Source organism: Chiloscyllium plagiosum, chromosome 9 (assembly GCF_004010195.1).
Source record: "Chiloscyllium plagiosum isolate BGI_BamShark_2017 chromosome 9, ASM401019v2, whole genome shotgun sequence".
NCBI classification, from domain to species: domain Eukaryota; kingdom Metazoa; phylum Chordata; class Chondrichthyes; order Orectolobiformes; family Hemiscylliidae; genus Chiloscyllium; species Chiloscyllium plagiosum.
In genome coordinates, this window is record NC_057718.1 from 46,792,878 (window position 1) to 46,818,974 (window position 26,097).

At 40.4% G+C, this 26,097-nt stretch overlaps 1 protein-coding gene across 3 annotated transcripts in view; it reads right to left on the reverse strand.

The window, feature by feature from the left end:
• Positions 1 to 26,097, reverse strand: part of vash2 (vasohibin 2) — a 170,042-nt gene that overhangs the window by 72,656 nt on the left and 71,289 nt on the right. For all 3 annotated transcript variants that reach the window (XR_006312519.1, XM_043695855.1, XM_043695853.1), the window contains exon 4: positions 21,775 to 21,849. Coding sequence is in view for 2 of the 3 variants with exons in the window: in XM_043695855.1 (XP_043551790.1) it covers positions 21,775 to 21,849 (75 nt within the window). In the remaining variant the exon portion in view is untranslated. The remainder of the gene's footprint in view (positions 1 to 21,774; positions 21,850 to 26,097) is intronic.

The window sequence follows — 26,097 nt, forward strand, 5'->3', positions numbered from 1 at the left end:
CCCCTTCAACCCACCCTCCCATCCTGGCACCCTCCCCTGCCACCGCAGGAATTGCAAAACCTGCGCCCACACCTCCTCCCTCACCTCTATCCAAGGCCCTAAAGGAGCTTTCCACATCCATCAAAGTTTTACCTGCACATCCACCAATATCATTTATTGTATCCGTTGCTCCTAGTGCGGTCTCCTCTACATTGGGGAGACTGGATGCCTCCTAGCAGAGCGCTTTAGGGAACATCTCTGGGACAGCCGCACCAATCAACCATACCGCCCTGTGGCCCAACATTTTAACTCCCCCTCGCACTCTGCTGAAGACATGGAGGTCCTGGGCCTCCCTCACCACCAGACGCCTGGATGAAGAACGCCTCATCTTCCGCCTCTGAACACTTCAACCCCAGGGCATCAATGTGGACTTCAACAAGTTCCTCATTTCCCCTTACCCCACCTCACTCCAGTTCCAAACTTCCTGCTCAGCACTGTCCCCATGACTTGTCCTACCTGCCTATCTTCTTTTCCACCCTCCTCTCATTTATCTCTTCACTCTTCAGGCTCTCTGCCTGTATTCCTGATGAAGGGCTTTTGCCCGAAATGTCGATTTTACTGCTCCTCAGATGCTGCCTGAACTGCTGTGCTCTTCCAGCACCACTAATCCAGAATATAATTTGCAGCACTTATCCTGACAATGTACTGACAGCATTGCATTGTCATCTGGATTCTATTCATAGAAACATAGAAGATATGAGCATGATTAGGCTACTCAACCCCTCAAGCCTGTTCTGCCATTCCATATAATCATGGCTGATCACTGAGCTCAATCCCCTAAGCCCACCCAACCTCATATCTCTAGATCCCATTAGCCACAAGAGTTACATCCACCTCCTTCTTGAAAACATAATGTTTGGCCTCAACCACAATCTGTGGTAGTGAAATCCAGAGGTTTACCCCTCTTTGAGTGAAGAAATTTCTCCTCATCTCAGACCTAAAAGGTTTGCCCCTTATCCTTAAATTATGACCTCATTCTTGGCTCCCCTACGATTAAGAATCTAACCTAAGTCCTGTTAGAATTTAGTAAGTTTCTATAAGATCCACCCTCATTCTTCTAAACTCTGGTGAATACAATCCTAACTGACTCAATCTCTCCTTTTATGTCAGTTCTGCCATCCCAGGAATCAATGTGGTAAACCTTCGCTGAATTCCCCTGAAATGACCTCTCTAAACCACTCATACTTTTAACCTCCTTCACCTCTTCTAAGATCCTTCTGCAAAATTACTTTACATCAATGCCTCACCTCCAATCCTGCCCAATCCTGAATCCTTCCAATGTTAAAGGTACTGTGTCATCAAAGTTGCTGTGACAGAGAATCAATTTATTGTTTCCAGAAAATAATTTGCACAATGCAGGTAACCAGTTTATTAAGTTGTTGACATAGATTACTTGATTGAAGGGAAATTTCATAATTTTCATTGTTAGGTTTCCTGGAATTCCCTCCCTAAGGGCATTGTAGGTCCACTTTCAGTATGGGAACTGCAGCGGTTCAAGAAGGCAGGTTCCCACCACCCTCAAGGGTAACTAGCGACGGGTAATAAATACTGGCCAGGCAGCGACACCCATACCCCAGAAGTGAATTTAAAAAGTTATTGATAATGTCCAAAAAACCAAGTCTCCATGTTTATTCATCACTAAGTGGAGGACAAAAATAATCCTTTAAAACAACCCAATTCAGGCCTTAAAGCTTTAGCTATATTTTCTGTATTCCTTCTTGTGGTCAGTGACAAAACTAGACTGAAAATAAAATCTCTGGTGCAATTGTTCTCAAATTAACCACTGGACTTGTTGAGTCAAGAGACAGAAACAAATGCTATCAGGAGACACGGACGTGATAATACAAGCATGAAATAAATACTGGTGTTTTGAAGTTATAAACAAAGCCTTGGAAACAATGGAGTAATTTAAGATTAAACACAGTGTTATAGACAAAAGAACCTTTTCTGAAAAACTGACAATAACAGACTTTACAGAAGGAATTTTACTGGAGAAAGCTAAAGGGAGACAGCTTTCTGGGTGGATTCAAATTATGTGTTGGAATTTAGTTTCTGTAACAAACATCATTAATTGAAGGAGCAGAGGGGGAGCCCACTTTGTTTCTGCTTGGGAGACCTGACACCATTTAAGCAAAATCAGGACAGCATCGGGCCTCCCCTTGACCAAGGCCAGGCTAGGGCAGAAATCTGGTCAGCCAGCCATTGCCAGCAGCACCATAGAGAGTGGTGGCTGCTGCTGATAATCTTCAGTGGCCTTCACATGGCACTATCGCTGGATCCTGAGAGAGACACATAAGTGGGGTGGGTTTGGGGCACTGGGGAGGATACACCTGGCAAGAGGGAGGGCAAAGGGGTCAGATGTAAGGGCAAGGAGTGGCTTTCAGCAACCATTGTATTCCCTGACCCAGGCCCCTCAGTTGGGCATGTCGGCTTTCAGGAGGTTAGGGAGACTCATGCAAATTCCTTATATCCACATCTCTCTCTCTTACACACACACGTGGTCACTCACTCAGTCTCTGACACTGGGAATGGCAGGTACTTCTGCCTGATTCCCACGGTCCTCCTGCCAAAATGCAGCTCCGCCAGGCACGACTAAATCTCACTTATTGTTTGAAACAAGAGTGCAGAATGCAGTCGGGTATTGTACTTGTAAAAGAAGGTTACTGTGGTCTGACTATGTAGTAAACTGGCCCTGAGATCTGAAAAAGGGTTAGAGAAAGAAACATGGTGGAGATTTTGGCTGTATCATGGAGTTAGCAGCACTGCAGTCCAGGGAAGGAGACCCCAGAGAATTGTTTGGCCATCTTATAGAGAAGGAACCCAATTGATCGATGGTGTTAATAATTATCGTCATAATGTACTCGAGCTCAACACTGGTAAAGCATTTACTTGCTGGGAAGAAATAACAAAGCTGCTACTGTTTCTTAATGATTACTTTCTTTCTCCTTCTCATGTTTTAAAACTGTAACTATTTCCTGTCATAGTTTCAAACCAACCATAATCCCGTTAAGTACAACAACTTTTTGTGTGAGTCATCAATTTGTTTTCTTGTAATTTGCAAGTGAACTATAAATTTGATTGAGTGTTTTCAATCCTTATTGAGAAACTGCTCCAAGTGGAACAGTACAATTACTGACAATGAGACATTCATATGATTACCATACAGAAGGTCACATTCTTTCACATGGTATTCAATGCTAACCATATGATTCTACAGCAGAGTAGCTTAATTGCCACTTCTGAGAATTTGATGACAGTACCCTTCTTGTCCTCCTCTATGGTGACATAAGTAGTGGGACTGGGACAACACATCTATCCTGGGACAGGCTAAGCAAAGACATGCCAGAGAATTCCTAGAGGCCTGGCACTCCAACCATGCCATAAACAAACACATAGATCTAGATGCCATCTATCAACCCCTCAGAAAATGAACAGGAAATGACATCACTACAAACCCCAAGAACCCCATCCAGGAGAAAGATATAAATAGAAAGCAGGAGACAACAACTTCACTTCACTTGGAGGTCGCCACTGATGATGTTACCTAGCCAGGTAATGAAACGTCTGGATATCAAACCTACAGCTCAGCGAGCAAACCTATACCCTAAATATAAGTAGTGTTCAGTTCAAAAAGGTTACTCTGTAGCATTGTTTGCAAGAGTAGATAATTATACACTGTAAATACGATTGCACAAGATAAAGTTAGTTCCAGGAACCGATAAATGTAGGACAGTAATGTATTATTGGACTGTAAAAACTTGGTAGCATAAAGTTTGAGTGCACCTCCACATCCAATAGGCTCACAAATATATCTTATCATAGGAGAAGGGAAGAGACATACTCAGAGCCAGGACTTAGGTGCAGGTGAGAAACATTCGACAGGGAAGAAAAATGTTGCTTATATGGCACTTTTCATTACCTTAAACTGTCCCAAATGTGTTTTGCAGCTTATGGGAAATTCTATAAAGTAGTCAGTGTTGTAATATAGGAAACATGGCAGCCAATTTGCACATAGCACAGTCTCAGAAACAGAATTGCAATAATGATCAAGTAATTTGTTTTAGTAATACCAATTCAAGAATTGACTAGATCATCGGGGAGAGCTCTCTAAAGCTTTTCTTCCAAATAGTGTCGTGGGATCTTTAATGTCCAGCTGAGGGCAGACAGTGCTTCAGTTTCAACACCTTATCCGAAAGACAGCAGTGTGTCAGACTCTCTCAGTAATATGCTGAAAGATCAGTGTAAAACTTTCTGCTGAGGTTTTTGGAGTGAGAATGAGATCACACAGCCTTCTGGCTCTGAGGTCAGAGTGCTACCATGGAGCCACAGTCAACATTAGGAGAAAGGGTTGGGAAATTGCTCGGGGAGCTAGCCAAGCTATTCAAGAGCAGAACAGACTGAAACTGTTCGTCCTGACTCCCTTGGAATGGTCTCTGGCATTTGGCAACACAAACTTTTGAAAACAACGATTTAACTTTTTGGTCTTTACTCGTTCCAAAATTTTTGTGTCATAACAAACTCTCATACAATACTTGAACCTTTCATTTTCATTTTTTGAAAAGCCTGTTTTGCATATTAATTTAATGGTTTTCAGAATATTTGAGGACACTGAGTAACCTCTAATTTTCAAGGTAGTGGTTTAGAACAAGGAGTTGGGATGAAAACCGTTACAAAGTGGTGATTTAAGAACACTGTGGGAGCCTTGGGTTTGTCATTCCTCAAAAGGAAGCTATAATTTTGAAGTTATAAATACCAACCTCTCTTCATAAAAGGGGTTGAAAATTTCCTTTGAAGGTTTAAAAGGAGCTGTATGTATGTCAGCCTAATTGAAGATTGTGTAGTGATCACAAAGAATGTCTGTGTCAGTTTGCCCTCCTCTAGCCTCTACCACATTATCTGAACTGTGCTAATCAATTGCAAACAACTTTATCGAAAATAGGTTTGTTTCTCACAAACAAACAAGCGCCTTGTGTTTGTGTGATTGGTTGCTGCCTAATTCTCTTATAATGCAGATATAACAGGACTTCCCAATGTGGGAGTCAAGATCCCAGGTGGGCCATAAGCTGAAGTGTTTGGGCCCCACGCTCGAAGGCAGCAATTGGCCACTACGATCTCCGAAAGAGTTATAACAGCTGTGCTCCACTCGAACAGTAACACCTTCCCAATTCTCAAGAGAGATCGCAGCAATTTTCAAGCCTCAAAACAGGGTCACACTAGGAAACAGATTGGGAAACATCAAGATAACATCTTAGAAGCAGTTTGTTAGAAGCATCTATGTGTAGCAAGATTGATGGAGATGTTCACTTTTGGCTCTTAATAAGCACAAAGTCACCAATCAGCAAATCAAAAGATCTGAAATATTTTCACATGCAGACTGCATAATTCTAGACACCGTAGTCACTAAATAAGCAATCTTCTACAGTTCAGCAGTTCTGGATGGTGGAAAATTGGCCAGTTTTTTTTAACAGTGTGTGGATGATGATATAACTATGATATGAACATTCATTAGGAGATAGTGAGAACTGCAGATGCTGGAGAAGTCAGAGTCGATAAAGTGTTGTGCTGGAAAAACCACTGCAGGTCAGACAGCATCTGAAGAGCAAGATAGTCAATGTTTCGGGCTTAACCCTTCATCAGTCCTGACCTGATATAGAAAGTCATTTGTCTGAGAAGGGAGATGTGAGTCTGTACAAGTGGAGGTGTACTTAGCAGAAAATGTAGAATGTGCCATAAATAAAAGTGTTTTGATTAAACAACTGGGGTTGGACCTTGGTCACTCGTGGATAGGGAAAACTTGCCATGATCCAGAACATGCCACAATGAGGGACCCAAATATTATCCAAAGTGGAACCAAATCATAAAGGATGGTAGCAGCAGTGATGACACTAATCCAACAACAAATTGGGGCCACCAACAGAAACCCATGGCAAGAAACTGAAAATCTTCTTTAAAGATCAGAAACCATACCTAGGTGAGAGGTATATAGCACCAGAGGAGTCTCTGCTTCTTGTAATATTGTTGGAAAACCCAAAGGTCCACAGAGAGGCCCATATTAGGAGTTGTGTTAAAAGCAATTCCAAAGGTATCAAACAGCATCTGGTTTGTACACTCAAGAGCAGATACACAAGCATGGTATATTCCTGTATGCGGTGGGATCCATTGTTGGTGGTATGTTTATGAGACAGGAGGGATTTCTCTGCAGATTTTCAAGCAATCCTAAAAGCATTCGATGAAGGACACAATTTGTGATCTCCTCAAGGGCTCCCAGAGAGTTACTTTTTGGTTTTCAGGGGCTCCCTTTGTATTCTCACCAATTTCTTTATGAGGTGATGCAGTCACATAATAACATAACATTCTGTATTTTGTTATGGACCAGACCAGACCAGAACCGCTCAAAATATAGCTAGCCTAAATCCTAGCTTTTTCTTACTTTAAAGGTATATATGAGGTGTTGTGTTTCAGATGCAATTTGATTGGTCAAACTACTTGACATTAAGCAAATGTTGAGAGTGTGGTGCTGGAAAAGCACAGCAGGTCAGGCAGCATCCAAGGAGCAGGAAAATCAACATTTTGGGCCGGAGCCCTTCATCCAATGTTAAGCAAAAGACAATTTATTCAAACACTATATTTAAAATACAACAAAAGAAAGGGGAACTTAGAATAATCTAACTCGATTGGAAAACTTAACAGAATAATCGATATAGTAACTATTATGAATTAACTGTTCCAATATAGTAACATCCCATAAATACACCCTTGGTAAAAAGGCAAATTCAGAAAACAGATTGTTTCATGTGCTACTCCCATAGCAGAGAACCCCCAGCTTTTGGCTGTAACTGAGGGAGGGACAAAAAATAGCTTCCACCTCTTCAAGACCCCAACAGCAATTGCTAAAAGCTAAACTTAAAATCTCTGGTTCTGTGGGTGAGAACTTGACCACACCCATTCAGGCTGCTTCTATTGTTCCAGCTTTTGAAAAAACACCCAAGTCTTCACAAGTTGTTTATTTTCTTGTAGACTGCTCATCTCCTGTTCCCAATCTCTTTCTAAAAGAAACAGGCCAAATATATATCTCTTAAAGCCACAGGATTGTCACAATTTGTGTTGTCAGGGGGTATCAGGACTCTCATAGAAGGAGAATTAGAAAAATAGAGCAATATCTTTAGTAATATCAACTCCATTAATCCTAAAGCCACAAAGAAAATATTAATTCCCTAGTTACCACAGTATCTAAATTGATACGAGAAAAGAAACAAAAGTTAGCATAATTTTTTTTTCCTAAATTTAACTGTCACATACTTCTACACACGAAAAACCATCACACCAATCATGCCTTCCACAGACTAGTCACATCATGGCTAATGCATTGCCACCCCAACATACAAAGCTGATATTTTAATTAGACAATTATCATCCTTTTTACTCTATCCTTGATTTTGAACTTTATTAAAATTTAAATTTAACAACTGACATAGCATTAATTGCAATAGCATCCACTATAGTATTCCCTGCAGGGTAGCTCCTGATCATATGTAGTATTAAGCAAGAGAAACCAAATTTATTTGCAAATAATTCACCACCTCAGCGATTTCTGGTTTTCCTAGCTCCTAGTTAGCTGAGTGTTCCTTTATTGGCAGATTTGAAACAGTTCTCTCAACTTTTCCTCTCCCACCATGTTGCAGCCTTTTCCTCTCACTCAGCTCGTTGCAAGCTTCATATATATCTCTGATCCCTTTGCTGCCTTTTCATATATCCTGTTGTCCCCTTAATAACCTTCTTTAATAAATTTATAAGCCTCTATGAGATTGCTTTTTATTCTTCTAAACGAGAGAAAAAACAGAAAATCTCTCATCACAGGAAAAAACCTACCAGGAATCTGATTTGATGAAGAGGACTCAAAAGGTTAACTCTGCTTTCTTCCCACAGATGCTGCCAGACCTGCTGAGTTTCTCCAGCAATTTCTGTTTTTTTCTACCTGAAAACAGCCTGGTGAACCTCCACTGCAGACCCTCCATTGCAAGTATACCCTTCCTTATGGCAAGGGGACTAGAACTGCACATAATACTCCAGATGTGGTCTCACTATTGCTCTATACAATTGATGCAAGGCTTATTTGCTCCTGTACTCAAATCCTCTTGTGACAAAGGCAGACACACAATACAATATAATAGCTTTCAGTGATTTATGTATAAGGACACCTCAGTCCCTTTGGACATCAACACTTTCTGATCTCTCACAATTTAGGAACTACTTTGCACCTTTCTAGCTCCTGATATGATTTGAATTGTTTTGATTTATTGTCGCAAGTATCGAGATACAGTGAAAAGTTTTGTTTTGTGTGCTCTACAGGCTGATTGGACATATAAAATGCATCAGATAGCAGAACAGAATGCAGAATATGGTGTTAAAGCCACAGAGAAGACACAGAGAGATAGATCAACATTTACATTGGAGAGGTCTGTTCAAAAGTCTAATAACTGTGGGGAACAAGCTGTTCTTGAATCTGTTGGTATGTGTATTCAAACCATTACATCTGCCTGACGGAAGAGGGTGGGAGAAAGTGTAACTGGGGTGGAAAAGATCTTTGATTATGTTGGTTGCTTTCCTGAGGCAGTGGGAAGTATAGTTGGAGTCAATGGATGGAAGGCTAGGATGGACTAGGCTGCGTTCACGACTCTCTGCAGTTTCTTGCAGTCTTGGAACGAGCAGTTGCTGAACCAAGCTGTGATGCATCAGGATGCTTTCTATAGTGCATCTATAAAAATTGGTAAGAGTCTTTGTGGACATGCTGAATTTCCTCAGCCTCCTGAAGAAGCAGAGATGTTGTTGTGCTTTCTCTACTGTCGTATCAACGTGGGTTGACCAGGAAAGACTGGTGATCAACACTCCCAGGCACTTGATGCTTATGACCATCTCCACCTCAGTCTCACAGTTACCTACATTATACTTCAGCTTTTGCACTCTTGTCCACTCATTTAATCTGTCTAAATCCCCTTCAAGTCTCCTTGCATTCTCCTCACAACTCACATTCCACTTTTTTTAGTATCATCTGCAAATATGGAAATATTACAAATGGCTTCCACATTCAAATCATTGATATCAATTGTAAACAGCTTAGGCCAAGCACTGGTCATTACAGTATGCCACTGGTCACTGCTTGCCAACTTGCGAAGGACCCATCTATTCCTACTTTCTCCTCACTACTAGTTGATCAATTCTTAATCTATGATAGCAAATTATTCCCAGTCCCATTCATTTTAATTTTGTTTACTAACCTCCTCTTTGGGACTTTATCAAAACCCCCTGTGAAAATCCCAGTACCTCACATCCATTGGTTTCCCCTTACTGATTCTGTTAGTGACATCCTCAATGCCATACTGTTAAGGGCTTGGATGGGGAGGAATTTGTTAAATTGTGCCTACTGCTATTTGTCATTTATAGAAATGATGAGAATGAGAATTAAGGAGGCAAATTAGTAAGTTTGTGGATGATACCAAAATTGGTGGTATAGTAAAAAATGAAGGAGGTTATCTAAGATTGCAAAGAGATCTTGATCAATTGGGCCAATGGGCTGAGGAGTGGCAGATGGAGTTGGATAAACATAAGGAATTGCATTTTGGTAAAACAAACAAGGGCAGGACTCATACAATTAATGGTGCAGCCCTGGGTAAAGTTGTCAAACAGAGACCGAGAGATGCAGGTACACAGTTCTTTGAAAGTTTCATCACAGGTAAACAGGGTGATTAACAAGGCATTTAGCATGCTTGCTTTCATTGCTCAAACCATTCAGTATCGGAATTGGGATATTATGTTGAGATTATACAGGATGTTGGTGAGGCCATTTTTGGAATACTGTGTACAGTTCTGGTCATCCCGCTATAGGAAGGACATTATTAAATTGGAGAGGGTTCGGAAAAGGGTGTTGCCGTGACTGGGAAGTTTGAGTTGTAAGGAGAGGCTGGATAAGCTGGGACCTTTTTCACTGGAGCATGTGAGGTTGACGGGTGACATTATAGAAGTTTAGAAAATCATGAGGGGCACAGATAAGGTCTTTCCCCCAGGGAAGGGGAGTTCAAAACTAGAGGATCTATTTTTAAGATGAGAAGAGAAAGATTTAAAAGGGACCTGAGGGGCAACATTTTCACGCAGAGAGTGGTTCGCATGTGGAATGAACTGCCAGAGGAAGTGGTAGATGCACATGCAGTTACAAAATTTAGAAAACATTTAGGTAAGTACATGAATAGGAAAGATATAGAGGGATATGGGCTAAATGCAGGCAAGTGGGACTAGGTTAGTATGGGAAACTTGATTGGCATGAACAAGTTGGACTGAAGGGTCTGTTATCCTGCTATATGACTCTATGATTATAATGGTTCACCATTGTGCAAATCATTATCTTTTAAGATGGAATCTATACTCCAGTGGGGGTTTGAAGAATAATAGGTGATCTATTGGAACGCATTATCTTCAGAGGGGATTTAAAAGGGTAGATGCTGAGACAATGTTTCCCCTTGTGAGGAAATCTATGTCTTGGGGGTACAGTTTCAAACAAAGAGGTTGCTGTTCAAGATGGAGATGAGGAGGAATTTCTCCTCTCAGATGGTCAAAAGTGTTTGGAATTCACTTTGTCAGCAAGCAATGGAGATAGGGTTCATGAATGTAATCAAGGCTGAGTTAGACAGATATTTGATGGACAAAGGAGCCATGAGGTGGAGGCAAGATAGAGGGGTTAAGATCTCAAGCAGGTCCATGACAATTGAATGATGGAGCAAGCTCAAGCAGTCAAAAAACCTATTCCTGCTCCTATTTCTTACATTCTTAAGCTGCTAATCATCTCTATCAAAACCAATTGTGATTCAAAAGCTTGGCCAATGTGTCTGTCATAAAGATTAGCACAAAATTGAAAGTGAAAATGGCACAATCCATGCTACTTATTTTAATGATTATCCATAACCTACTCTGCATATAGCTTCACAGCTGGAGACAAGAATACTTCATATTCCCTTTGAGCTAAGAAAGGCTTCTCATCAGATGCCATTTTTAAACCAAGTGCTTATAGTATTGTACCACCAGCTGCATTTCAGTAAAAAGTGAATTTAAATTAAATTTCTTTCTTTGTACTGTCCCACCTTCCACATCTAACAATATATCACATAATCTGGGTTCCAAGCATGCAAAGATACTTGTTCTCCAAGAGGAAAAATAAGCTGAATTTCAGCAGCTAAAATAATGTTTTGAAATTCTGTTCATAAAAAGAACTTCCTGAGGGCTATGACTACCAAATACTGAAACTGAACATTCCATCTGAGCAACCTGTTAGATTCACTAATATTCCTTTCAGATGCAGTTTGTGCCCACAATGAGGATGGATATAAGCTCCAATTAGTACTGATTAAACAACAAACTATCCTTTGTTAGCCTCTTGCATTTGGAATCCTGCAGCAACTGAATCTGGGGTGTACTTAACGTGAGAATTTCACGTACATGCAATCATGTCTGTATTCTTCCAAACTGTTCAAAATTTAAGTGCATTCAGCTGTCAATTTGACTATATTCAGAAATTCAAGCTGCTAATTCTTGCCAGGACCCTTAACACGCTTCTTACACTTCCTGTGCAGATGGGTTGAACAAAGACTTTGGGAAATTAAATTTGAGAACCCTCCAAAATGGGCAATGTGAATACCCTCTGCCCATTAATTACACTGTCGGCAGGATTCCAGTTGTATTGCCTGCTCACTTCAGTGGTTCCAGTGTCCAATTAATGCTAACTGCAATGCAAATCAGTCAGGTGCATCAGCAGACAGCAAAAACTATGATTGACTATAACATTGCTCAAAGATAGCCTGCATTGCTTAAAACTGGCCTGTATTTTTTTAAATTTGTTCTTGGAATGCCAGTGTCATTGGCTAGGCCAGCATTTATTGCCCGCCCTCTGACTGCCATTGAGAACATGCTGGTGAGCATCCTTCTTGAACCACTGCAGACCTTCAGGTGTAAGAACACCTGCTTGGGAGGATGGTAGAGGCATGAAACCTCACAACCTTTAAAAAGTATGTGGATGGGCACCTGAAATGTTAAAACATTCAAGGCTTTGGATCATGTGTTAGAAAATGCAATTGGTATCGATAGGTCAGAGCAGATTTGACGGGCCGCAAGGCCTCCTCTATGCTGTATGGCTCAGTGACCCCGTATGACTATGGCTGTTAGGAAGAGAAGTCCAGGAATTTGACCCAGCGACAGTGAAGGAACAGCAATATACTTCCAAATCAGGATGATGAGTGGCTTTCCCATGTAACTGCTGCACTTATGCTTCCAGGTTATAGATTGTTTAGAAGGTACTTTTGAAGGAGGATTGATGAGCTAATGTAGTGTGCTTTCTTTATGGGACACGCTGCTGCCACTGTGCATTGGTGGTAAAGGAAGTGAATTTTAAAGATGGTGGATGCAGTGCTACTTAAGCAGGATGCTTTGTTCTGACTGGTGTTAAACTTCCTGAGTGTTTTTGGGGAGCTGCATCCAATTCAGGGAAGTGGATTGTCAAGGGAAATCACTTCTCCCTTACCGACTGAAATCAGCTCTTGTTAGGGCCAAGGTTGTATTGAGGTTAAAACCACGAACAACTATCATACACAGCAATTCATGAACATCTGCTATGGATTCTCCTAACCAGTCCCTCAGCTTCCTTACAAAACTGATTGCGCTTCTCAATATTCTTTCAATAGTAGGAACTCAATTAACAAGGGTGCCCATTATTAAATGTAAGCAAATGGTGAGGATGTTCAGCTTAGTACTAGAACAGTCACATGACCAGAGTAGCAGGTAACTTCATTCTGTAGCAAGGATTCAATGTTAAGCAAAGGCCCACAATATTTTCATTATGGGAACATAATTAAGATTTGGACAGTAAATGTAATTCATTAGAGTTTTTAAAATTTGTCCGGAAAAGGAGAAGTGCACATAAAAATTGAATCCAACGCCATAAAACAAATCTTTCCTTTTTTTAAGCACTCTTCATATAAGTATAAAATAAAGAAGATTTCTGGCACTAAAGAAGGCCAGTCAGCCCAACGTGCCTGGACTAGCCAGAGAGTTGTCCAGTCTAAATTCCCACTTAGACCATAACACCATAAGAAATAGGAATAGAAGTAGGCCATTTGACCCCTCAAGCCTGTTCCAATATTCAATAGGATCATGCCCGATCTGGCAGTCAGCCTTAAATATACACAACAACTCTATCCCCACAGCTTCTTCATTTGTAGTCCTGTAGGTTATGCCATTGCAAGTCAAAATCTATTATTTTTAAAAGATACAATGAGCGGTTGTGCATCTACCAAATCAGTGAGTTCCAAAATACCCCATTACTCTCTGGTTGAAAGAAATTCTCCTCGACTCGCCTTTAGCTCAATTATTTCAAATCAATGCTCCTCGGTTATTTATCTCTCTGATTATGGAAATATATTTTCCCCATCCACCTGATAATTTTATATATGCTGACTAAACCTCTTCCCTCAGCTTTTTATGCACTGCAGAAAGCATCCCCAGCTTGTACAATTGTTCTCCATTTTCAGGATTAGAGGCTTTTAGCAATGTCCTTGTAAATCTCTTCTACACCGTCTCAGTCACATCCTTCCTGTACTGTAGTAACCACAAATGCACAAAGCAGCCTTGTGGTCCCTCAAGGAGTATGGCATCGGCTGGGGGCCTGAGTTGGGGCTTTGGTGGTCAGCAGCAAGGTGGCTGGTGAGCCCAATGAGCAGTGTCAGTGAGATCAGGCAGCCCCAGTTCTCCCAGCATCTAAAGGGGGAGATTGAGGCAGCACAGAGAGCGAGCCTGACATTGCTGAACTTTTAAGAAGGACCTTAGTTTTGAACTTTGAACATTATTTCTTTATTTTCCTATCTTGTCCCTAAGATGGCACTGAGAATGGTGACTTTGTACACTTTTCACTGTACTTGAGTACATGAGACAATAAAATCTAATTCTAATGTTCTAGTTGCAGTCCAAGTCATTGTTAAAACAGTTAAAGTGTAAATATTTATACTCTGCCTCAACAAATAATGGACAATATCCCAATGCCTTCTTAACCACTTTATCCGACTTTCACGATGTTAGGATATCCCATTATGCTTCATAGTGACTTTCTGTTATTTTAATGTAGAAGAAATGAAAGAGCAGGAGACTGTTAATGAGAAAAGAAACACATTTTCAGACCAGCTTCTTTACTGCCTCAAGCTGTAAACCACTGTCACTTTCTTTCTTAGCTTATTCCCCAGCTTTAAATAATCCCACTGACAAAATTAACCACGAACCACTTCAAACAGAATACTTATGTTTGTTTTTTTTAATGCTTTCTTGTACTCAGAATTATTTTTGTTTACTTTGTAACGTTTTGAATTGTGGCCATTATGACAGCATGTGTTGCTCAACTTGTTTTTCAATGGGTGGTGATCTGGTATCACTGCTACATTGGGCGTCCTCCCAATCTAATGTCTGGTAAAGAATAAACAGAACAGAATTCTGAAATGCAGGAAAGCAAAGTCAGGTACAATGATCCCAATGCTATTGGCAAGGGTTTATGCGTGTTTGATTCGGTTTAGGTAATGTACACATTTTCATAAAACTATTTTAGCTCAAATTACTCTACTTTTCAAGTGGTACAGGTCACATTTCATGGAGTTTCTAATCATTTTCTACAGAAAGTGTTTGATTAAAAAAGTTACTTTTAGTGGAGCTTTAGAAAGCACAGGCCAGAAATTTGTAAATGGCATTCCTGTTTTTAAGTTCATGAAATAAGATTTTAAGTTGTAGATACCTTCCTGGAAATATCTCAGGAAACATATTATTGCCATAGAGGGGGTGCGACAAAGGCTCACCGGACTTGATCCTTTGATGGTGGGACTGTCCTATGAAGAGAGATTGGGCAAAATGGGCCTGTATCCTCTACAGTTTTGAAGAATGAGAGGTGATATCATTGAAACAAACAAAGACTTAAAGGAATAGACTTGGGAGATCTCGACAAGACTAAATCTCTGGTTGGGGAGTCTAGAACCGGGGGAGACAAAATTTAAAAACAAGAGGATGCTAATAGATGAGTAGGAATTATTTTACTGAAAAGGTTGTGAACCTGTAGAATTCTCCATCAGGGCTGGGGAGACCCAGTCTTTGAGTATGTTTACAGTAGAGATTGATAGATTTCTGATTACCAGGGCTTACGGGGTTATAGGGATAGAGTGCGTAAAAAGCATTAAAGTATTCAATCAATCATGATCATATTGAATGGCAGGACAAACTTGATGGGCTGAATGGCATAACCACCAAATTGAAACTCCTTGTATCAAAGGAAGATTCCCCATTTAAATGTATTTAATATCGGAGATGTGGTCCTTGTCATACTTTCAGATATCACATTATGTATCTTCCTGTAATCAACCACTGCTGGCTTGTGGGTGGCTGGGATAGTTTGTTACCGTCAAAGTCTATGGGAATGTCTAATATCAATGGTAGAAGAGAACTGCTATAGAGTCTTAACAAGAAGAGGCAAATGTCTCACAAAACAAGGCATCATTTATTGCATGCTAGCAATAGGTACAATTAACATTAACGAGTTAAGCATATCTCTCACACCTGTCTCCATTAGAAAATCATGTAAGATTCCCTGTTTCTTCACCTCGAGGCTGTGTGACATCAACAGATTGAGTGAATCTAATGCCAATTCAACATTAACTCTTGCAGAACCATTACCTCATACAACATACTCAACCCATAATCTCCCATTCAGAAATGAAAGGAAGAAAGGACAATGCAAATACCAGAACAGCAATGTGGGAAAGAACCAAAAAGAATAGGTTTTGTTTTTCCTGTTTGCTCTCAAATAAAGCTACATTTCGAAAATAGTCAGTTGATTTTTGCAAGATCAATTGCCACGTACTCACTCATGTTTCCTGCCTTAAAATGGCCAGCTTGTCTTTCCTAACTTTCCTCGTGTTTCACACAGCCGTTAACTATCCAAACAATTACAAAACAACTTTTATACCGGGTTTCCAACTACTTTATAACACAGTGGGTAGCACTTAAAGAAATGGGTCATAATTTTTCCACAGCTAAATAATGAAACAATTTTATTTGGGTGTACTTAAAATTGGGTGTAGCTCGATAACCATACGTAAAATGAAGCAATAATTACTTAGCAAAACAGCATCACTGTATTGATGTTTTCATAATTTCTTAGGGCTGCATTTAGTTTAAGCTTACATGGAACACACAAGTCTTTCATCAAAATGATCCTGTTGGGAACTGAGAATTCTGCTTTTAAAAAACATATTCCAAACTATGTGAGGACCAACACGTATGCGCACATCCACAAAAACACACAGTACCTTCCGAGAGCCCAAGGTTTATAACTATGTTTAGTCTAAGCTAGATATTTGATTTAAAAAGTAGTCATTTGTCACTGGAATGCCAAGACTGCTCAATTTCAGCTTCACCAAACCCTCACAACAGCTGTTAAAGTTATGGAATTGACAATCACTGCATTCCATGCATTCATGAAATAACCGTAATTCAAAGTCAGACAAAGGAAACCACAATAAAGTGGATATCTAAGTTACTTGCTCTAGTGTTCTAACAGTGGTAGCAATGAACAACGAGGTTTATTGATATCTAATAGAAAGATCTTTGCTTCTGACCTGTCAATACACTGTACCAAGCAATGAGTGCACTATGTTCAGTTCTGGGTTCTGTCCCTCAGGAAGGATATGTTTTCTTTCGATGGAATACACTGCAGAATTTCGATTTAGTGATTCATGAATTGTAACCAGGTTATTATTATTTGTAAAGGGAAGTTGCTTAATTGAAGAATAGGTGGATGTTGTAGTACACCTTTAAGTGGATGTAATTATGTTTATCGTATGCATCATTAGAGGGGAAATGATGCAATGTATCATGTGATTCAGACTTAGTTTTAGGTTGTTCTAAGGAAGCTACCAACTTGACATGTGTACAAGTTCTCCAACAGTGTAATACTGCTCCAACTTCCCAAATTCTTCATAAACAAACTTCCATATTTTTATTTTAACCACTCCTTTTTGCATGGTTGGTGCCTCGATGTTTCTCTACTAAATTAACACAAGGAAAAGACAAGCACAACAGCCCTGTCACAGATATTAATGGACATTCAGAGATGCAGATACAGAAGTTTAGGATGGTAAAGTCAGAGATTCAATAAGAAGTGGGTTGTATATGATAGAGGTGATTGGCATTTTGGGTGTAGGCTGGAAACTCTTTATTGCTTGGTATTGCCACTGAGGAAGCACTGGCTGCTACAGGTGCTATACCCACCTGAGACTTAGGATCACCGATGGAGCCAAGCAGAATGGAGTGACAAAATGGGTGGAGGGGGGGCATTGGGACAGCAGTCACCGGGGAGTAGGGAGTCAGCAGCAAGGCCATGGGTAGCTGTCAACAGGCTTTAATCAGAATGCCTTTGAATGGAGGACTCCTCTACCCCCAGCCGCTGGGTAAGTAACAGCGACAGTGGAATCAGGCCCAGGATCTCGACTAGTAGCAGAAGGGCAAGGTCATCTATGAGTTTTCCCACTGCAGAGTTTATCAATGCAATGGGAGCAAGGCGGGGGGGCCCTACCCATCATTCTTCCTGCCCAACCCCTAAACCCACCAGGTGGAACAGCATTTCATTTTACCCAACCATGAAAAAAAGAGTTGGGAATATGAAGCAACATCAATCAACCATTCTTCAAGGTCAGAGTGAACTGGGAAGCAGTTGCCTTTGACCATAATTTTTCTTCAACCATTTTATACAAGACAGAGTTGAGAGAGAAGTTGACAATTCAGGAGCAGAATTGCTGGCAGATTTTTGTCTTTGGCTTAGAAGCCCTAAATTCATGGGCATTGTGCCCTCACCCGAGACACTTTGGAGGCCATATCAAAACACAAAACAGAAACGGAATATGGTACTTTTACAACGTGCATGTATCTGTATTACATTAGACGGTATATTTACCACTGTCTATTGAATCATTGAGACCTCAAATAGCCAACATTGTAACGGTAAAGTCCATCAGCCTTTTCTTTAACTGGAAATTTAAGAGACAACATAGTGGGACATCAAAACCTTTTTCAGCTTAAAACATTTAAAAAGTCAAATTTACATCAGACATTTAGTGCAGCTAATGTGCAGAAGCTGCGGTGGAAGATCATTGCTTGTAGGTGATATTGTTTGCTGACAGTACACAGCACAGAGCAATAGACATACACACCCATTGGGCACAATAAACTTTCCAATTTGGACATTATATCATCCACCGTTCTCCATGTCATATACAGAGCAAGTTATTGGTGTCAGTTTTTTTCCAATCTCCATGTCATACAGTCATAGAGTCATAGCGATGTACAGCACAGAAACAGACCCTTCAATCCAACTCATCCATACCAACCAGATATCTCAACATAATCTAGTCCCATTTGCTAGCACTTGGCCCATATCCCTCTAAACCCTTCCTATTCATATACCCATCTAGATGCCTTTTAAATGCTATAATTGTACCAGCCTCCACCACTTCATCTGGCAGCTCATTCCATACACGCACCACCCTCTGCGTGAAAACGTTGCCCCTTAGGTCTCTTTTATATCTTTCCCCTCTCACCCTAAACCTATGCCCCCTGGTTCTGGACTCCCACACTCTAGGGAAGAGACCTTGATTATTTATCCTATCCATGCCCCTCCATGATTTTATAAACCTCTATAAGGTCACACGCCAGCCTCTGACGCACCAGGGAAAACAGCACCAGCCTATTCAGCCTCTCCCTATATATGTCAAACTCCTAAATTTGGTGATCAGCTTTATTTTAAATATTTTACCACACACACTAAAATAATACCATTCATAATACCTAAACTCAAGGTGACTTATGTGCACTTGTACTATTCATTATAAATTTTCCAATTTTTAGTTCACTATGAATTAAAAACTGCAATGGGACTGCAGATTTGTCTCAGATCCACATATCCCATTGGCTGTGAGTCCATTGGAGACAGTGGTCTTGCAACATTGGAGGAAAGAAAAGGTTCCACAACAACCGTAACTATTGCAAATCTTAATTTGAAAACATTAAATGTTAATGTTTGAAAAGGGTCTACTGTCCTTCCTAAAAATACCAAGCCGGAGCTGGGTAGTGAGACATGCAAATCACTGTGACAGAAGTGGGGACTGCGGATGCTAGAGATTAGAGTCAAGATTAGAGTAGTGCTGGAAAAGGACAGCAAGTCAGACAGCATCCGCAGAGCAGGAAAAATCGACATTTCAAGGTGCAGTGGGGAAAGACCACCATGTAACGTCTGCCTGCCAAAGAAGAACAGGGGGCCCACTCAGTAAGTGGGCTCTGCTGAAGCCTAAACTAAATATATGGATGGTAAACGTACAGACCTGTATATATGAATGATTAATTCCGATCTCTGTATGTAAAGAAATGCAAGGTGCGCCTATGAATGGCACCACCAATTGTACAGATCATCAACATATTTTATGAATAAAGTATAGTTTTGAAATAAATAAAAAATCCGACGTTTTGGGCAAAAGCCCTTCATCAGGAATGAAGAAGGGCTTTTGCCCAAAACATCGCTTTACCTGCTCCTCTGATGCTGCCTGACCTGCTGTGCTTTTCCAGCACCCCGCTAATCTTGATGCAAATCACTGCTCCCATTCACAAGCCAATGGAAATTTTCTGTCGAATGACAATTACACTGTGAAGAATAATTACAATTGCTAATTAGTTTTGCATCACACATACAATAGAGAGCTATTGACACTAACCAAAGTCATGAATTTCATAATCAAAATTTCATCTCATCAATAATGACTGGAAGTGACCCATGTCCCACTACTGAAACAACAATACAATGGGGCATCATAGCCGTTTACAAATTAGAAGTTACATTTTAAAGATTAATTAAACATTAAAAAGTCAGCTTTTCATTAGCTATTTTATACTGCACCAGTTCCCATGTAACGTTTTGACCAGGAACTCTTTATCTTCCCCTCCTGTGAGAATTCACAACATACTAGAACAGATGTTATAAATTTTGAATCCAACACTGAGTTTCATGGACTGCAAAGTGTGTGTTGACAACCCTAGCAGAGGTGAGTAAGCCCTGTGGGATTTTCCATGCATTCAGCTCAAAGGGAAAGAAAATCCTGAAAAGTCCACTGAACTCCCAATCTGAATTCCCAGCAGATCCCACGGTTTGCAAGGTTACACGTTGGAAGTGAAAATTCTTCGAATCTATGCTTCAACATCCAGTAAAATATCAGAATGCATTAGCATCAGCAGCAACGGGAAAACAAAGCCCGATCCAAGATGATTGACCTTGGCTTACAATGCTACAGAGGTTAAAGATATCCTTTAACAAAACAAAGTCAAATCATGTTTGAACATATGAACCTCAGTGGGTGAAACATTCAGTGCTCAAATGAAGCCCAGTTCCTGTGGTTTCTTCAAATGCTGTGCACATGCTTGTCTTAGCTGATTGCATAAACCACAATGGGACTCATGAAGTCTCGCGACCCTTTATCTCACAGTTTTGCACATGGAGATTACAATGAATGAAACCTCTTCTGCAAATGGGATGAGATGAAATAGTGAATAAATATTACCACATCTAACTGGTGTGGATTCGTCCACTTCATTGGTCACAGACTCTAATTCCTTTGTTAGGTCACCAAGAGGTTAACTAAATCATAATGTGAGGTTTCTTTTCCACACCCACTCCCATAAATTATTTAGGGGTAAATCTTTGAAGCTGACTTCTGAGTAATGGTGACTAAATATATCAGCGTTGTTGTAATTCTTACCAGTACAGAATGAGAAATGTACAGAATACTGACCAGCCTGGACAGAGTGGACATTGAGCAGAGGTTTCCATTTGCAGGAGATACCCAAGGGCACAGCCTAGGAGTAAAGGTAATACCCTTTAGAACAGAGATAAGGAGAAACATCTTTAGCCGGAATGTGGTGAATCCTGGAATTCATTGCTAACAGAAGGCTGTGGAGGCCAGGTCATTAAGTATATTTAAAACAGAGATAGATAAGTTCTTGATTGCCAAGGGGATCAAAGGTTAGAGGGAGAAAGCGGGAAAATGGGGTTGAAAAACTTCTCATCCATGATTGAATGGCGGAGTAGACTTGATGGGCTGAATGGCTTATTTTCTGCTCCTATGTCTTATGGTCTCATGGAGAAAGGTCAATTCATAATTCAACTCAGGAAATGTGGATTGAAAGTAATGCATTTTACTTTAGGGGAATCAAATTGCCAAACAAAGCATTAGATCATCCAATATTTTGTAGATTATGTGTCACTCCTTGTGAATATTGAATCTTTTTCTCTCTTGCCTTTTATGTATAAATAAAATAAATTGTAGTAAGTCAAGAGTTAAAACTTTAATCTATCCAGCTTTTTCAAGCAGCTGGCAGTTGACCCAATTTAAATGACTTGATGATAATCGATGGAACAAAATGAACTCTTGCGTAAATATTTCATATTCCTGGCTTCTTGCACAGGAATTCTCCTTTGGTTTCCTAGCAACAGGACTGCCTGACATGACCTTCCTTGGAGCTTAATATCAATTTTCATAGACCTAGTGCATGGATTATTCCATTTAATGAATATTTAGCAAACAAAATGGCTCAGAAAAGCTAAGTAAACCGATCAAATAAGGATACATTCCAAGAATCACAGCTTCAAGGCATTTAATTGGCAATGATTCACGCGTCATTTCTCTGGCTGTGTCCATTAACCTGAGGAGTACAGGAAGAGGAAAATAATTAGCATCAGTAAAAATAAACAAATTCTTCAAATAGGCAGCAAACAAAAAGAAACTAAGCATTATCTGCAATTTTGGCATTTTCTCCTTTCTTTACAAGAGACTAAAACTGGTGCAAAATAGCAAACTGAATAGATAAACGGCATTCAGTTCAGTTCCAAGAGTAACTGCTAATGGAAAACAATAATTCCTGTACGGTTATGAATAAAACAGAAAATAACTTGGATTTATACCACATCTTCAACCTCAGCAAGATGTTCCAAAGTGTTTTACAGCCAATTTGTTAGTTATGAAATGTCATCACTCCTGCTATAGAGGGAAGCATGGCTGTTAATTTACACAGCAAGATCCCACAAAAAACAGCAAGATAAAAACAGTTTATCTGTTCTTAGGGTACTGGTTGAGATATAAATGTTATTCAGGATGTCTCTTCAAATTATACCTCCAAAAGACAGCACCCACAACATTCTCTCTGTCCTGTACCCATTGTCAGCCGAAGAATTGTACTCAAGCCCTGGAATGGGGCTAGAAACTTCCAGAATTCAGGCCAATCTACCAAGCTACACTGACATAATGTGCTTGTTTTACAATTTGCTCAAGGTTTCTTTCCATTAAAATCAGGCAAGATGAAACTTGGGTGTTGGCCAGCTAATGCCTGTCTGATGGTAGATTGGTACTTTTATGCCATGGCTCCATGTCAATATTTAAGACCAAACTGGATTGGTACACAGCGAATAGGACTAAGAGAATGAGAAGGCAAATGTGTTTAGGATTATTTTCATATGGGATGGTAAACACTGAGAGAGAGAGAGTGATGATGCTGTTCCTTTAACAAGGTTATGCTGTCCTTGGTTTTTTTCCCGGGAGGTCGTAAAAACATAGGTTCTGGAAAATCTGGGCTAGGATGGGTTCTAGGCCAATTTGATTATAGCTAACAGATACTGCCTCAGGAAAAAGGCTTTCACGTTTTTTTTCGAAACACTTGTACAATGAAAGGGGAGTGGCCAGTTCTCCCAGCTCAGCTTTTCTCTGGTTTGGTTTGGTTTTGGCAGTCTGGCTATTCACTGAAAGCAGTTTTGAGGCTGCTGATCCAAGGAACAGGTACATGGAAGAGGGTGTTCCATGCTGTCATCTCTCTCTCTCTCTCTCCTGTAAGACCCTGTGTTTGCTTCTACCTTTTGTGCCAAGGGGTGTTTATGGGGATTGTTGCAAGTATTTGAAATAGCATCATTAAATTAGGATCATCTATTGGGATTTGGGATAGGTTAAGTTATTCGGTATTCTGTTCTCTTTTGATTGTGTTTCATTTTGTAATATTGTAAATAAATTCTGTTTTGTTTAAAACTAAGTGGTTTGACCAGCTGCTCCTGGAGTATCGGCATTACACCTGCTTAAGACAACTGGCAAAGTTAGGGTTTGGGCTAATTTTTTGACATGTTTTGAGGGGGTCTAGCCTGGTCCATAACAGAAGGGTTGGGCTGAATGACCCAGTTCTCTTGTCTAACATCAATATATTTCTCTGCATCTGAGGGCAAATTGGATTTGAACTGTCACGGAACTGATTTAATGACAAGAGTGGCATAAATCCAATTACTTATCTGAAATCAATAATCAACATTTGCCATAAGTTTCTTGATTGATTAAAACAAGGCCAGCAGATAGGGACTACATGTGTCAATCCCAGTTCAGTTCATCTATTTTGAGAAGATGGATTAACTGACTCAGGCTGGAGTGATTTGCACAGCGACCCGAATGTAACACTCTAAAAGTAACAATGTCAGGATTCTATTTACAGGAGTCAGAGCTATTAAAAAATCCAGCAGAACCATTGGGCCTTGCCATCTTCCACCAAAACAGTGCATTATACAGGATTATCTTGGAATGCAAAAGTAGCTCATGATTCAGTTTGTCCAGATGAATGATAACCCATCTCCCCTAGCTCCTTCACCTCTAATATCAGGTGTGTCAAGCTTGTGGTCTTCTTTGTCATGAAGATCTGCCTTCCCCCTGGCTCACACAACCATATTTATTCTAAAGAGTGCCCTGTTCTAGACCTAAACTCACATTAATCTCCATTTTCTCCTCCATTTCCCCTCACGCTCTCAACAAGCTCATCTTGCAATGATAACCAGCTTCTTCTCCATCGAACACATTCAGGAATGCTCAGCATATCCTTCCATGACTAGGATGAGGGAAGTGAATGTACCGTCGCCTGATTTGGAATGGCACAAAAATAGATGGGAAGTCAAATAGTGAGGAATACACAAAGAAAGAGAGTCCAGAGGGATGTAAACTGTTTGAGTGAGTGAGCAAAAACTTGGCAGATGTAATATAATTGAGGGAAATGTGAGATCATGCATTTTGCCAGGAAGAATAAAAGAGCTGAATATTATTTAAATGGAGACATACTGCAGAAAGCTGAAACATGGATTGAGGGAATTGGGGGTTCCTAATGCATGACTCACAAAAAGCTAGCATCCAAGTTTGGCAGGTACTGGGGAAGTCAAACGGACTATTGGCCTTTGTTTCAAAGGGAATGGAGTATAAGTGTAGAGACGTCCAACAGAGTCATAGAGTCATATAGAATGGAAATAGACTCTTCGGTCCAACCAAGCCAGGCTGACCATGTTCCCAAACTAAATTAAGCCAACCTGCCTGTGCCTGGTTCACATCTCTCCAAACCTTTCCTATTCATGTACTTAGAGTCATAGAGATGTACGGCATGGAAACAGACCCTTCCGTCCAACCCGTCCATGCCGACCAGGTATCCCAACCCAATCTAGTCCCACCTGCCAGCGCCCGGCCCATATCCCTCCAAACCTTACCTATTCATATCCCTATCCAAATGCCTCTTAAAAGCTGCAATTGTACCAGCCTCCACCACATCCTCTGGCAGCTCATTCCATACACGTACCATCGTCTGCGTGAAAAAGTTGCCCCTTAGGTCTCTTTTATATCTTTCCCCTCTCACCCTAAATCTATGCCCAATGTCCTGTACAGCCACAACATGACCTCCCAACTCCTGTACTCAACACACTGACCAATAAAGGAAAGCATACCAAACACCTTCTTCACTATCCTATCTACCTGCGACTCCACTTTCAAGGAGCTATGAACCTGCACTCCAAGGTCTCTTTGTTCAGCAATACTCCCTAGGACCTTACCATTAAGTGTATAAGTCCTGCTAAAATTTACTTTCCCAAAATGCAGCACCTGGCATTTATCTGAATTAAACTCCATCTGCCACTTCTCAGCCCATTGGCCCATCCGGTCCAGATCCTGTTGTAATCTGAGGTAACCCAAGATTTTTAAATGTTATAACTGTACCTGCATCTATCACTTCCTCTGGCAGTTCATTCTACACACCAACCACTCTCTCTGTAAAAATGTTTCCCCTTTTCAAATCATTCTCTTCTCAACTTAAAAGTATGCCTCTCTAGTTTTGAACTGACCCACCTTTGGGAAAAGACCTTTGCTTTTCACCTTAAGATTTTATAAACTTCAATAATGTCACCCCTCAATCTCTGATGCTCAAGTGAAAAAAGTTCCAGGCACAAGAAAGGATTGCAGATGTTGGAGATTAGAGTCTAGATTAGAGTGGTACTGGAAAAGCACAGAAGGTCAGGCAGCCTCTGAGGAGCAGGAAATCAACGTTTCAGACAGGACTCCTTCATCAGCCTTTCCAGTACCGCTCTAATCTTGAAAAAAGTTCTAGCCTATTTTGATAACTCAAACCGTCCACTTCCAGCAGCATCCTGATAAATCTTTTCTGTAACCTCTCCAGTTTCGTAATATTCTTCCTATAATAAGACAACCAGAGCTGCACACAGCACTCCAGAAAGTCCTCACCAACGTCCTGTACAACCTCAACATGGCATCTCAAGTCCTTTTCTCAAGCATGCTAAATGCCTTCTTATACACACTATCTACATGAGATGCAAATTTTAAAGATTTATGTATCTGAACCCCTAGGTCTTTCTGTCCTACAACACTACCCAGGGTCCTACCATGAATTGTAAATGTCCTGCTCTTGTTTGTTTTACCAAACGCAATTCCTCTCATTTATCCAAAATAAACTCCATCTGAAATTCCTCAGCCATTGACCCAATTGCTCAAGATCCCTTTGTATTCTTAGATAACATTAATGTCCATTCTACCACTAATTTTGGTGTCATCTGCAAACTTACAAACCATGCCTCCTATATTCTCATTCAAATCATTT